The sequence below is a fragment of the Heteronotia binoei genome, chromosome 5 (assembly GCF_032191835.1).
Source record: "Heteronotia binoei isolate CCM8104 ecotype False Entrance Well chromosome 5, APGP_CSIRO_Hbin_v1, whole genome shotgun sequence".
NCBI classification, from domain to species: Eukaryota; Metazoa; Chordata; class Lepidosauria; order Squamata; family Gekkonidae; genus Heteronotia; species Heteronotia binoei.
In genome coordinates this window covers 94777888-94793415 of record NC_083227.1, presented here as the reverse complement: position 1 = coordinate 94793415, position 15528 = coordinate 94777888, and the positions used below count along the sequence as shown (strand labels likewise).

Genomic DNA, 15528 nt, shown 5'->3' with positions numbered 1-15528 from the left:
GGTGAAACAGACACTTTTATCTTACAGCACTAAATGTGGTCACATGTTTTACCACACAGGTCCTTTATTTAGCAATCATTGAGCTTGTTCTCAACTCTTACTATTTATGAGGTAATGATAAACAACAACATTGCTTGCTACCAGCATAAGCAGTATGGTCAACCATTATCAATTCTCCCTTCTTTGCTTCAAAAGCAGAAATTGATCAGAGTTTTACAAATCATGATTTATTAAAACAAAAAAACCCACTAATTTCAAAGTCAGAACAATATCCTCAGAATAATGATTTTACCTCACAGAGGTGCTGAACATACATTATGCAGGTAGGGTACTGCAAGAAAATGATGTGATTTCTTTGGTACTATAACTTCCTTTGCAATATCTTTTTGCTTTCACAGGCATCACTGGGGGAAAAAAGAAGAAAAAAGTCTCCAGTTTCAAAGTGTTTAGATGACAGTCTGTAGATAACGTATGGAGAGGAATGAACATGATAATTCAGAAGAGTCAGTAATGTCAACAGAAAAGGAAATAGTCATTATGATAATAATGGAAGATGTTATATAATTTCAGAGGCAGAATGACAAAAATAAATTAATACATATTGAAGATGCAATTATACTGAACAAAGCAAAGACTTTGAAAAAGGATTTTATAAGATGTGAATGTGTTTTCCATTTGTATGTTGGAATTACATGAGTAAAAAAACAAAATACGTTTCTATTTATGCTTATCACAATATGGAAAACTACTTGGGAAAATGCTTCATGCTGCACTTTACATTCCCTGAATGTAAAAAAAGAGCATGTTTTGGAATGTGGCACAAGATCATTAAAAAAAAACCAAATACCCAAAATTGCATGGGCAATCTTCCTCTGTTCTAGGACTAAATTTCCAAAGCCTTTTAACAAAAAACCAAGAAAATGTAAATAAATAAATTGGTGCTGCTGGAACATATTAAAGGTTTAATATGAGAAAAAGTCATGGCTAAGAGCTGAAATTAACAGAAATATTTTAATCCTCTTGAAAATAGAATATGGATGTAACTTCCCTATCATCTGTGGATAGTGTCTTATGCAGGTTGTAGATCAGTGCTAATCAAATTATTCATTTTATGAAGTGGCTATCCCTACCAAGATATAACATTTTGGCAAATCTGACTGAGTTTTTGTCCTGTGAGTCAACTTGTTGACTGAATAGTTTTTTAAGTGTTTAAGTGATTTGGCTTTATTAACTGTCTTGAGTCTAAGGAGGTTAGGGGATTAGATGGATTAACAGAGGATAGGTCTATGGGTGGCTACTTGCCATGGTGACTAAAGGGAACCTCTGCATTTAAAGGCAGTAAACCTTTGAATACCAGTGCCAGGAGGAAACATCAGGGGAATGCCTTGGCCTCTATGCCCTGTTATTGGCCCTCCATTTGTAACTGGTTGGCCACTGTTTGAGACAGAATGCTGCACAAGATAGATCATTGATCTGATCCAGCAGGGTTCTTCTTATGTTATTATGAGGTAAAATGGCTCACAAATATTTCTAATAAATAAAAATGAGCAAAATAGCAGATGGACTGTTTTTACCCAGTGGAAGAGCACAGCTTTAAGGGGAAAAAAAATAAAAAGTGGAAGGTCGGCCCCAATGAGTGAACAGAAGGTAATACAGAGTCTGGCAAAAGAAATATAAATTAATACATAGGCATGTGAAAAGAAAATTGGAGGAACAGATTGCTGAAAGCATCAAAACAAACAATAAACATTTAACTGAATACATCCAGAGCAGGAAAAAGCCAGAGAAGCAGTTGGGCCTTTGGATGACCAAGGAATAAAAGGATTGATATAGGAAAATGGGGAACTGGCACAGAAGGAAATTGGAAATTGTGGGGAATGTGTGCACTGCACAGCAACTATTTTTAGGAAGGGAGTCTGAAGCACTGAGTCAAACTGAAGTTACAAGAGAAGACATTCTAGCCATATTGGGAAAATTCAAAAAGAGTAAGACTAATTTCTCACTAGAGTTACTCTGCCCCCAGGCTTCTGTTTTCCCCCAGTGCAAGCAATCGGTTTCTCATCAGTTGCTCTGCAGAAACATTTTGATAAGGGTGCCTTCCAATTCCCAGTGTGGCATCATAATCCTTAAAAGACAGCATCACAAAACTATACAGGGAACTGGAGGGAGTCCCATGTCAAAATGCACCCGTCGAGCAACTGGTAGGAAATCGTTCACTTGTGCAGGGGGAAACAGAAGCCTGGGGGTGGAGCAAGGTTATTGAGAAATCGGTTTAAGTCTCCATCCTGACAATATATACCCAAGATTTGTTAGGGAACTTAATGTGAGATTGTTGATCTACTGACTTAGCACTAAAAGCTGCCACTGTATCAGAAGACTGGAGAGTTGCAAATGTTGCATCAATTTTTAAAAGGGGGTCCAGAGAGGAACCAGGAAATTACAGGCCAGTAAGCATAACATCTGCCCAAATAGGGTTGCCAGCCCCCAGGTCCCAATGGGGGATCCCCATTTTCAGGGGCTTCTTCCTGCCACAGACAGCTGGCTGGCAGAAGAAGCCCCTCCCCTAAACAGGGATGTCACATGGGAGATGCTCTGATTTTGGGGCAAACTATATTTTAAGCCCAATTTAACCATAGTGTTACCCAAAACCTAGAGTGTCCCCCGCCCAATGTCCCTAACATGATGATGTCACTTCTGGGTGATAACATGTGACATCCCCACATACCCCTGGAACACCCCTCTCAATCCCCCCACTGAATCAATGAGGGGATTGGCAAACCTAAAGGCAAATTAGTAGAAACTATAATCAAAGATAGAATTATTAGACACATAATTGGAACAAAACCTGCTGAAGGAAAACCAGCATGGCTTCTGCAAAGGGAAGTCCTGACTCACCAACCTTTTGCAGGTCTCTGAGGAAGTAAACAATCATGTAGATAGTAGTGATCCAGTAGACATTATATATTGGGACTTTCAAGAGCTTTTAACAAGATACCTCACTAAAGACTCCTGAGTAAACTTAGCTGACGTGAGATAAGAGGATGGTTCCTTTTATCGATTAGAAATTGGTTAAATGATAGGAAGCAGAGAGTAGGAATACATGGACAGTTATCACAAGTGAAGAAAGTAAACTGGTTAGGCACTATGTGAGACAGGATGCTGGACTAGATGGACCATGGATCTGATCCAGCAGGGATCTTCTTATGACTTGCCAAACCCTAGTTAAACACAGAGCAACAAATAATCTTTGTGGTCAGTCAAATGATTGACTTTCTGTCTTCATCTCATGCAGAACCACATGAACAGTAATACTGAAGTCTGATCCACTAAGCCAGGTGCCTAAATCTAGTGATAAATTGTGGCCAGACAGATGCTTCTTTTTGTAGTGCAGAAAAGCAGCAAAATCAATAAGTTTACAGCCTCCTTAGAGGTCTGCCTATGTGGCAGATCGTTGACTTGTAGGCCTGCTTTGCAGCAAAGAGCATGATTCATAAAACAAATAGTTTGGCCATGTTGAATTAACCTTCTTGTGAGAACATACAAGTGATCAACAAATTCACCATGTTGAAAAATCTTACATGATAGAATAAAGACAAACAAGGAGATACAGAGGAGGAAAATGCTAAAAATATGGAGGATGAACATGCAACATAATTCTGAAGGCAACATACATATCACGAGAGCAACACACTATGCATTTGCATTTACAGATTTAGGATTCACTGCTGATATTATACTCTTTACTAGCACAGCTTGAGCAAGAAGATTTTTTCAGCATCAGGCCACTGATATTTGCACAAATGTTATTCATGAGCTGGCAAATAATCACTATCTAAATCATCAGTAAAATCAATTAAGAAAGAGATAATTAGGTATCCAGTGCACACATAATTTCCATATAACTAAATATATTGTCTGACAAGTATGTGTTGTACTATTGATGTATCTTATCTTCATTGAATTTTTTTGCTAATAAGCAACTTAGGAGGGGAACATTGCAGTGCTAGGACTTTTTTTCCCTTTAGCTATTTTCTCTTGTCCTGCAATTAGTCCAATAATGACAGCTCAAGATATTTTCTTGCCTGAGGCAGTTTCAGAAGTAGCCACACTCTCAGCCTGAACACTGGCTCCTCTACCCAGATTCAGAGCAGAGAATCTTCTTCATTCTCCACTCTCTTTAAAATCAGTGTAGCAATCTATTCTCAATAGGAGAACAAAATTTGAGTCCAGTGGCATGTTTAAGACCAACAAAGTTTTATTCTGTGTATAAGTTTTTGTGTGTGCACACTTCTTCAGATACATTGAAAAAGAAGTCACCAACCATTACATATAGGTAGAGGGTGAGGAGGGTGTTGCCAGAAAGGGTTAATTAGAATCAAGATGCAGAAGTAAGTAAATAAGATGTGATAGGTTTACCAAACTCCCATGAGACTTCTTCCTATGAGTATTTGGCCATCATTTTAGCTGCCCTGGCAACAGGCAACAAAAATGATGACCAAACTTGCAATAAGAAGAAATCTCTTGAGAGGTCAGGAGATGGTTGAACAGCTAGCACTGCTTTTAAAGAGATCTGGGAGAGATAAACACAAGTATCTCCTTTGCCTTTGGAATGGGTGTGGTGGTAGACGGCCACTGGCAGGTTGGACAGATGATTACCACCTTTCAGAATCAACCAACATGAGGTGACTACCATAAGTGACCCTAAGAGCTGGCCTTTGTGCATTAGATGTAAAAAGAAAGGGAAGGGGAGAGACTTAAGTCTACTGTTGAAAATAGTTATTTCACAGGACACTAAATGTGTATTAGTATCTAAAAGAGGTTTCTTTCTAACCAACTTAGTGCCCAGTCTCAAGGTGCCTAGCTATAGTTCCTGTCCATATGATTTTGATCAGAAATCAAAGAAGAGAGAATGTATGTGGCTTGAGTAGTGAAAGACAAGCACTTACATCATATAGCTGGAAACAATAACCTTCCTGCTGTTGCAGAAACCTCCTGCACTGATTTGAAAACAATAGCAGCTAAGGATCCAGTGTTATTCTAGTGGATTGAACAAAGCAGGAGTCAAGTTTCACCTTTAAGATCAACCAATTTTTATTTAGAACATAAGCTTTCGTGTGCTCTTAAGCACACTTCATCAGACGAGGAATCCAGTACAGTGAGCAAAAGCCATACATAGCTGAGCAGAGCCATACACAGCTGGTAGGCAGTGGATTAATTCTAGCGGATTAGTCACTTTAATTTACACACTCCTTTAGCTCTCTGCACCAGTATTAAAATTTATATTTCTTTAACAAGTCATGCAGATGTGCTTGTATACGAGTTGTACGGATCTCAGTATCCTATACAAGTACAACTCTTTACATCATGAATATTAATACTGGGGAGCCCAGAGATACTATTCTACCTTTCTGTGGCAATCCTACATACAACTAATACTAGGTGTAAATTTGTTTACATAGAGTTTTAAAATTCATCCTGTATTTTTTGTAGCATTTTTTTTAAATCATAAGAGCTACAAAAAAGTCAGACTTTTCCATGGAAGGAAGAAATGTCTGGACCATATCTACTCTTACCTGTACTCTGACTGTGTGGCAGGGACAGCTAGCTGGGTATGGTACAATGGAGCTGGACAGCAAAACTGGTGCAGAGTATTTATAGACCTACGACATAAGGAAAAACAAAGTCAACACACCAAGTGTCTAGTAAGGGGCTTTCTAATGGAAAGGTAGATGCTGATAATTATGTCTAAAATGTGTCAGTAAGTTTAGTTTTTGATTTTTTTTAAAAAAACAACAACCCTCAAACTGTCAGTTCCAATTCACAGAAAACAAAAAGGTCCTCACATAGTTTATGCATACATCAGAAATGACTATGATGAGTAATTGTAATGATGAAACAAAATTTTGTCAGGGGAAAAAAATCCAAAAACCAAGTCAAGTTTTAAAATTGATTTCTTTGCTGTGTGGTGTGGAACTATAGTAGCAAAGATAAAATTTAAAGGTTATGATTTTTGTAGAAATGTTACACAACCTGTTGATTACTCTGCACCAGATTAGCTGTGTGTATCTCTCTGTGTATTTTAGCTACTCCAAACTACACCATGTTTTCAGGAAAGAAAATAGTAGAATGCATAAATACATATGCTTAATAACCTAATTTTTAATCATGCAATTAGGTATTCAATTGTAAATTAATACACCAACTTGATCTGTGAAAAAGCAGACATTTTACATCTTGATTCTCAACTGTTATTTCTGAGTACACTTCTACAAGTAAATGAGGAGACCAAAGTAAAAATAAACAAAACACATCAATGAAGTAACGCAAAGCAAGAGCACAAAAGTTAAATGCATAGTTGTGCTTTGTATTTGATATTTTTCTGGGGAAACAGTAAGTGCAGTTTAGTACTGAAAATCCTGTGTGTCGATGCCACAAAATCAAATTTCCTGACTGCAGCAACTGATAGCAATAATGAAAATCCAAGCCAATGATCTGATAAAAGTGGCAGTCACTTGTTGTGATATAGTATGTGAAATAAAACTTGGAGGTATTCATGATATAAAACTTGAAAGCATTCATGACAAAACTAAAATACATATATAATTCCATTTTGCCCTCTTTATTCTGTTGCTTACAATGCTTTCCTAGGAGCTTAAAAAGAACAATGTATTTTTAGCTCCAGGTGATGAAAGACAGGGTCCTACGAAGTCATCCTCTAAAAGGATCAATAAGAGAGTTGTAGAAAAAAAGTTACACTATCTGTCTCCAGAAAGAGGAGGGAGAATATTCTATCTCTATTAACTTGAAAATAGATTGCCACACTTGAAGCCACTTCATTATCAATGAAGAAAGAAACAGGCGCTCAATAAGAAGCAGCCAATCAGATGAAATTGAAGTAGTCATGAGGTCTCTAAGGATATTTCATCATGGATGGTATAGATTTTATTACAGGGAATGAACATGCATCTGTTAGGTGGCTGCTTCAAATAGTACAGAATTTTTATACAGAAAGCATTTTCAGTTAGGAATTTCTGGGAAATCCTTTTGCGGATTATAATGATTGATGAACTAAATGCAGGGGTGTTGTTACTATAATATTAATCACTTTTTGAAAATGACTTTGAGACTCTTAAATTGTGGTGATTCTATAAAATATATTTAAAATTTACATTATGAAGTCTCAAAATGTTGTATTAAAAGCACTGATCATTAGTACTGATATCTGAAATAATATAATATCTGCAATACCCATTTCAATCAATTGTTAATAATGATCTCCATTTAAGATGTTCAGTCTTAATAATTTTATTGAAAAAATAAAGTGGTAGATGAGTGAAAACCTGTGATAAAGAGTCATAGTCCTAACTGAGCCATAAACAAAACCTAAGGCTTAATGGATAGTTTTGCAGATAATTTTAAAACTTCTTGGATTGTGTATTTATTTTTCATTTCACTTTACTTCTTTCAGACCTGCACAAATAATAGAATCATAAAATTGGAAGGGACCTCCAGGGTCATCAACCCCCTGCACGTTGCAGGAAAATACCTCCCCCCACACTTCCAGTGAACTCTGTTCTATGCACAAATGGCAAAAGCCTCCAGGATCCGTGGCCAAACTGGCCTGGAGAAAAATTACTTCCATCCTGCCCCCAAAGTGGTGATCAGCATTTCCCTGGACTTGTAAGAAAGGATCACAAGAACTAAGCAGTGATGCAACCCCCTTCCTGCCTTCCTTATAATCTGCCTATGTTCACAGAATCAGTATTGGTATCAGATAATAAAGAAGCCTGTTCCACCCATGAATTGCTCTAACTGTCAGGAAGTTCTTCCTCATGTCTAGCTGAAAATTCTTTTTATTAATTCCAACTGGTCTGACCTTATGGATCAAGACAAAACAACTCTGCACCATTCTCGATATGACAGTCCTTCAAGTATTTGAATATGGTGGTCACATCACCTCTCAGTCGTCTCTTCTCCTGGTTAAACATACCCAGCTCCTTCACCTTTCCTCATAGGACTTGGTCTCCAGACCCCTCACCATCTTTATTGCCCTCTTTTGGATGCATTTCAGCTTGTTTATATCCTTCTTAAATTGTGTTGCCCAAAACTGAACACTCTAGGTGAGGTCTAACCAGAGCTAGCCAGGAGGGAAGGAAAAGGGGGCCAGGCTGAGGCTGGACAGCTCCCCACCTGCCTCCTCCTCCCTTTGGGCAACTGATCCTGCTGCAGCTTGGATAGGCCTGCTCCAACTGCATCCAACTGCGTTCCGTCGCTTGGCAATATCATCACTTTGTGTGATCTGGATACTATACTACTGCTGATACAGCCCAAAATTACATTTGCCTTTTTAGCTACCACATCACACTGCTGAATCATGTTCAGTGTATGGTCCACTAAGTCCCTTAGATCCTTTTCATACATAATATTGCCAAGACAAGTATACCCCATCCTATAATTATGCATTCGATTTTTCCTGCCTGAATGCATAACTTTACATTTATCCCTGTTAAAATTCATTTTATTTGTTTTAGCCCAGTTTTCCAGCCTGTCAAGATCATCCTGTATCCTGTTTCTGTCTTCTATTGTATTTGCAATCCCTCCCAATTTAATATCATCTGCAAATTTAATAAGCATTCCCCTTAATTCCTTTATCCAAATTATTTATAAAGATGATAAACAAAACAGGTCCCGGGACAGTTCCTTGAGGCACTCTACTTCTCACTCCTCTCCAAGAGGATGATGAACAATTCACAAGCACTTTTGGTGTGCAGTCTGTCAACCAGTTACAAATCCATCTAACAGTAATAGGATCCAAACCAAATTTTACCAATTAGTTAGCAAGTGTATTATGCAGAACCTTACCAAAAGTCTCACTGAAATTTCGGGAACAATAGTTCAGTGTAACTTGTCCCAAAGTACCATTAATAGCAAGAAATAAGGTCACTTCCACATGGAGCTTTTGCTGCTACTCAACTTTACCATATTCATTTTTGCTAGATTTTACAGACTTCCAGCCAATGCTATGCTGACTTCACCCCATTTTTTCTTCATATTTTCTTCTTATATCTGAGCCTGCTTCGGCAAGGAGGGCGGGATATAAATTAAATATTATTATTATTATTACTATTATTATTATTATTATTATTATTATTATTATTATTATTATTATTATTATATTTTTGATGGATCCCTTTGGAAGTATGGGGGGGTACATTTTGATGGAAATTCAAAGGTCCTGCCCACAGCCAGCAACTTTCATGCCCCCACTTTCTAGTTCCCTCCTTTTTTCCCCAAGCAGCAACTGCTTTTCCTTCCTCATGTCAGCTTTTTAAAATCTTGCTCTTCATATTGATGGAGTGCTGTAGTACAATCCACCACTATGGTTTGATTATGATGCTAGTTTCAACGCATAGTCCTGTTGGTCTGCAGTAGAACAGCTAGATTTGAGTCCAGTAGCACTTAAGAGATACCAACATTTTCAAGGTATAAGCTTTTGAGAGTCAAAGTTCCCTTTGTCAGATTATGATGATATACTAGTGCAGCTTCTACAACCACAGGAAGTATGGTGAAGATCATTCTCTTATATGCCTCACTTAATCTCATTCCCATTCCCCCTCCCTGCTACTATGTTCCATAGCCATGAATATTATTATGCTATCTGATGGCACAAGCCAGAGGTTCCTGGCACAAATCAAAAATAAGAGGAGAAAGAGGGCAACCTTGTCTAGTACCCATCTCTATAAGGAATGGGGTGGAAAATATGCTATTAGTCAGCTTCTCCAACCTGGGAGACAAAGAAAGAATTCTAATCCATTTCAAAATTTATGGTGGCACCCCCCATTTAAAACAAGCACCTTGCAATATATGAATATACCTCTCATCCAAAATGAGGTTTTTGAGGGGATGTGTATGCCTTGTCTTACAGTAGAGTGGTATGCTTAATTATTAAAGTTTGTTTTGTTTCTTTAATGTGCAAATTGCTAAAGAACAGCTCTGTGCTGATCAGACAAAGGGGATTAGTTACAAAGCAGGAGAGGGAAGGATTCAGCTCCATGACTCTCTTTGACTCGCAAGCAAACACAATTCCAGATTCTCCAGAGGGCCAGATGAAGCCCCACCCCCCAGTGGCTAGAAAGAGGGAGGGAGTACAGCACCCTAAGGAATTTTTCCTTCGGAGAGCAGGCATTGGGCAGTTTAGTACAGTAGAGCTTACTCCCGAGGAAACCTGCTAAGAGGATTGGGTTGTGCAAAGAAATGGAGAAGCTGCTTTTGAGTTGTTATTTTTACTGAGCAACTGATGTGCATCTATTCCAGATCACAACTCAAAAACAAAAATGTATAGGAAACTTCATAAATCAAATGAATTTCTCTCCAGATTCATCCAGCAACAATTTAGAAGTGCTAATGACATCTCTAGCCAGAGACAATGAAATGGTCAGTTCATACCCCTCTGGAGGTTTGTTTCAAAAGCTACCAACATATGGAGTGTGAATGGGTCATGAACAAAAAAGCTTTCATTCTTAAAACAACATTGACTGGGGACATTTTATCATCATTATTATCTTTTACATCACAAGTGCAAATAGTTCTCATATAATCACTTTGTATAAATAAATCCTTATTTTTTACCTTCTACATCTACATCCCCATTTTAGAAATTACTATTCTGTTAGCCAGCTCACAATATCTAGTTTTGTCTAGTGTTTACAATATTATGTAGTTATTTGGTCTATGGAGAAGGAGATTGTAACGTACTCGAGGCGGAGACGAGAGTAGGGCCACATTCTTTATTCGGAGCACGTTGCAAGAGAGAGAACACGCGGGCCGGGCCCCGCTTATGTACATACCCGGTTCAGCCTCCTGTACAGGTCAGGCCAATCCTGGCCTGTTAAACTTCCCGCCGTGGATGTAGTAGGCGGGGATTCCGCGCCCCGTGCTAGAGGTGCCTGGGATACCCAGCCGCCTCTGCGCGTGGGCGCGTATTTCAGCCAATACATTACACTCCTCCCCCCCCTAGTTAATGAACATAGTCTTTAAGATACGCGGGCGGGCAGCTCTCCCTGGTGGACCGTCTGGTAAGGTCCTGTGGGGGGGGGGCGCTGCTTCCCTGGCGGGCGCGTCCGGGGGTTGTGGTGCCGCCAGAGGCGGCGGGTTTGGTTCCTCGGGCCGGTCGGGCTCGGTGGGCCCCTGCACTTCGGGCGGCGGCCCTGCTGTCGTTGGGGGCGCGTCGTCTGGCCGGCCTCTGGTTGGCTCCGCCTCCTCTATGTCCGCTGGGTCCTCGGGCAGCGTCCGGCGACGTAGCTGGTCGATGTGCCGCCGTAGGACCTGGCCCCCCTCGGTCGATATGTCGTAGTGGCGGGACCCCGTTACTCGTAACACTCTGCCCGCCACCCATTCGGGTCCCCTAGCGTAGTTCCGGGCATAAACTGGGTCGCCTGCGAAGAACCCCCTTGCCGCGTCCCGGACCTCGGGACTTCCGCTGGGGTCAGCGGTCCTGTCGGGGTGTAGTCGGTCCAGCCGTGTTATGAGTTTGCGCCCCATGAGGAGCTCGGCCGGACTGACCCCTGTGGCCGGGTTGGGGGTGACCCGGTTATCGAAAAGGAACGCAGCTAGTCTGTGGTCCCAGTCTCCCTGAACGATGCGGCTTAAGGCTTCCTTGGTTGTGCGGACCATCCGCTCCGCCTGGCCGTTAGTGGCCGGGTGAAAGGGGGCGGAGCGAATGTGTTTAATCAGGTATCTGTTGAGGAACCCTTGGAAGTCCGCCGCTGTGAATGCTGTCCCGTTATCTGAGACTATGGTATCCGGAATACCGTGGGTGCACAAGACCCTGCGCAGCGCTTTGATGGCGGCGGCCGCTGAGGTGGACCCTACGGGAATGACCTCCAGCCATTTGGAATAGGCGTCCACAATGATCATGAAGATTTGACCCTGGAATGGCCCCGCAAAATCGATGTGGAGCCTCGACCAGGGCTTCCGGGTGGACTCCCACCGTGTGGCGGGGGCGCTGGGGGGCTCAGGCCTTGACTCCTGGCACGTTTGACACCTGTGCACCCACGTCTCAATCTCCCCGTCCATTCCCGGCCATGAGACGTAGCTCCTGGCTAACGCCTTCATTCGGACTATGCCGGGATGGGTCTCGTGTAGGGATTCCAGGACTCGCTTTTGCAGCGGAGGCGGGATCACCACCCTGCTTCCCCATAATAGGCACCCCTTGTGCGCGGCTAGTTCCTCCCTCCTGGTCGTGTATGGTTTGAATTCTTCCCCCATGTTCCCCTCCGGCCAGCCCCTCATCACCCAGTCTAGCACCCTCGCCAGTGTTTTGTGTTTCTGTGTTGCCTTGGCGACCTCCACCGCGTGGAGGGGCTGCTCCGGGAGGCTCTCTATCATCATGACCTGGTGTGCGGGGGCGGGGTCTGGGCCTACTTCTGGGAGCGGCAAACGGCTGAGCGCGTCCGCGTGGCCCATGGCCTTGCCTGCCCTGTGCACCAGTGTGTACGTGTAGGAGTTGAGGAATTGGTTCCACCTCAACACGCGCTGTGAGAGAATTTGGGGGGTTTGCCGGTCAGGGGCCAACAGGCCTAGGAGAGGCTTGTGGTCGGTGGCTATAGTGAACCTCCGCCCGTACAGATATTCGTGGAACTTGCGGACCCCCGCCACGATTGCCAGTGCCTCTTTGTCTATCTGCGCGTAATTGCGCTCGGCTGGAGACAGCGTGCGGGAGTAGTATGCCACCGGAACTTCCCTCCCGTCCGGGAGTTGGTGCCCCAGGACTGCCCCCACTCCGTAGGGCGACGCATCGCACGCCAAGATGACGGGGAGACCCTCGTCAAAATGGTGGAGCACCGCATTAGATACTAGGATGTCCTTGACCGCCTGGAATGCGGCGGCTTGCCTTTTTCCCCACACCCACGGGGCCTTTTTGTCCAGTAACCTGTGGAGGGGCTCAGCGAGGGCTGCCTTGTGGAGGAGGAACGAATGATAAAAGTTCAGCACCCCCAAGAAGCTTTGGTGCTCCGCCTTGCAGGTGGGAGCTGGGGCCTGCAGGATGGCTCGAGTTTTTTCTTCTGTTGGGTGGATTCCCGCGGAGTCTACGGCGAAACCCAGGAACTCCACCCGTGGGACCCCCAGCAAGCATTTTTCCCGTTTGACCTTGAGCCCCGCTGTCTGGAACCGGCGGAGCACCTCTCTCAAGCGATTTCCGAACTCTTCGGGGCCGGGGGCGGCGATTAAAACGTCGTCGAAAAACGGCTGCACTCCGGGGATCCCTTTAAGGAGGGCGTCCATTATACTCTGGAAAATCCCCGGAGCGACGCTTACCCCGAACTGTAGCCTCTTCACCCGGAAGGCCCCCCTGTGTGTCACTATGGTCTGGGCTTCCGCCGTCTTGGCGTCTACTGGGAGCTGTTGGTAGGCCTGGGCCAGGTCCAGCTTCCCAAAGACCTTAGACCCCGCTAGAGCAGCCAGGACGTGGCTCACCACCGGCACTGGGTAGGGGTTGTCTTGGAGCGCTTTGTTAATTGTGCACTTGTAATCTGCACATATACGCACGTCCCCATTGGGTTTGACCGGAGTCACTATGGGGGTCTCCCACATGGCGTAATCGACCGGCTCCAGGACCCCTTGTGCTACTAGGCGGTCCAACTCTGCCTCGATCTTGGGCTTCAAGGCGAAGGGGACCCTCCTTGCCTTGAGCCGGATCGGTCTGACCGTCGGGTCGAGCGGTAGGGAGATGGCCGGGCCCTTGTAACTACCCAGCGACCCATCGAATACGTCGGGGAACTCTCTGCACACCTCCCCGAACCCTCCCGCGGTGGTCGTGCGCGCCACCTCTATTCGGATTCCCAAGGGGCCAAACCATGCAAGACCCAAGAGGGTGGTAAGCGGCCGCCTGACCACCAGGATGTCTAGGGGGCCTCTGAAGGACCCCCGTTCCACCTGCACCCGTGCCCACCCCGCTATTTGGACCGGGTTTTGCTGGAAGTCCCGCAATATGAAATTTGCCGGTCGCAGCTGCAGCCCCTGGCCGGGGCGCAGCCTTCTCAGGGTCTCCTCCGCGATTATGGAGATGGAGGAGCCCGAGTCCACTTCCATGACGCAGGGGGCCCCGTCTATGAGGACCGCCATCTTTATCTTGTTGGGGGTGGTCAGGGGCAAACTCAGTACCTGAAGTGAGGTGGAGGCTGTTGAGTGGGACTCTGTGGCCTCGTGGTGTGCGGTCGGTCGCGGTCGGTTGTGCTTGGCTCGGCAAGCTCGCGCGATGTGGCCGGTCTTCCCGCAACTCCTGCAGTCCCAGGTCCGGTACTGGCAGTCCCTCCGATCGTGGGGGTCGCCGCAGCTGGCGCATTTGGCCCTTTCGTTAGTTCGCTGGTTCGGCCGTTCGCTGGCTCGGGGGCGCTGTGGAGCTCGGGCAGCTGGTCCTGCGGCGCGGCGCGTCTGGAAGGCTTCCCCCTCGTCCTGGTGCTCGGGGTCCAGCTCCTCATGGTGGGCGGTCTCGGTCTTGACCCGGGGAAAGGTCCGGGCAGCCCTCTCGAACGCGACCGCCTCGCTGAAGGCGCCCTGGAGGGTGAGCTCTTCTTTGGCGAAGAGCTTCTGCTGGAGCCTTTCGTCGCGGAGGCCCCACGTGAATCGGTCGGCCAGGGTTTCCTCCAACTGGGGGAAGTTGCAGTTCCCGGCAAGTTTGCGGAGGGCCGCCAAGTAGTCCGCGGCTGATTCTCCAGCGGTCTGGTCCCTTTTGTGGAACAGGAATCTGCGGGCCACCCGTGAGGGCTGCGGCAAGAAATGGCCCGTGAGGAGCCTGATGATCTCATCGTAGGATTTCTCCGCGAGGCGGGCGGGAGCCGAGAGACCCTTGGCGATCTCGAACGTGGCTGGCCCGCAGACGCTCAGGAGAACATCCCTCTTTGATCCGGCGTCGGTGATCTTGTTGGCCCGGAGGTAGAACTCGACCCGTTCCGAGTAGGACTCCCAGCCCTCAGGATTTGCAGGGTCGAAGGGCTCGATGTACCCGGTGTTCCCGCTCTGGTTGGCCATGGTGGCGGCGGCGGTCGTGGCCGGTTGTTCGTTGCCCACGGTCTCCGATTGTAGCCGATGAGGCTAGTATCCCACCTTCGTCGCCAGTGTAACGTACTCGAGGCGGAGACGAGAGTAGGGCCACATTCTTTATTCGGAGCACGTTGCAAGAGAGAGAACACGCGGGCCGGGCCCCGCTTATGTACATACCCGGTTCAGCCTCCTGTACAGGTCAGGCCAATCCTGGCCTGTTAAACTTCCCGCCGTGGATGTAGTAGGCGGGGATTCCGCGCCCCGCGCTAGAGGTGCCTGGGATACCCAGCCGCCTCTGCGCGTGGGCGCGTATTTCAGCCAATACATTACAGAGATTCTGTTGTACTTCAAAACCAAAAGGACATATTTGAATTTATACTGTATTTTAAAAAACTTTCAGGAGTGTCAAACTCATTTGTTAGGAGGGCCAGATCTGACATAAATGAGACCATGTTGGGCTGGACCATATCGGGCCATGCCATGTGT

At 45.1% G+C, this 15528-nt stretch overlaps 1 protein-coding gene across 9 annotated transcripts in view; it reads right to left on the bottom strand.

Moving 5' to 3' along the window:
• IQSEC1 (IQ motif and Sec7 domain ArfGEF 1) overlaps nucleotides 1-15528 on the bottom strand; it is a 328187-nt gene that overhangs the window by 294258 nt on the left and 18401 nt on the right. For 7 of the 9 annotated variants that reach the window (XR_009555442.1, XR_009555443.1, XM_060239843.1 and 4 more), the window contains exon 2: nucleotides 5574-5660. The exons of the other annotated variants lie outside the window; for them this stretch is intronic. Coding sequence is in view for 5 of the 7 variants with exons in the window: in XM_060239843.1 (XP_060095826.1) it covers nucleotides 5574-5660 (87 nt within the window). In the remaining 2 variants the exon portion in view is untranslated. The remainder of the gene's footprint in view (nucleotides 1-5573; nucleotides 5661-15528) is intronic. 9 annotated transcript variants of the gene reach the window in all.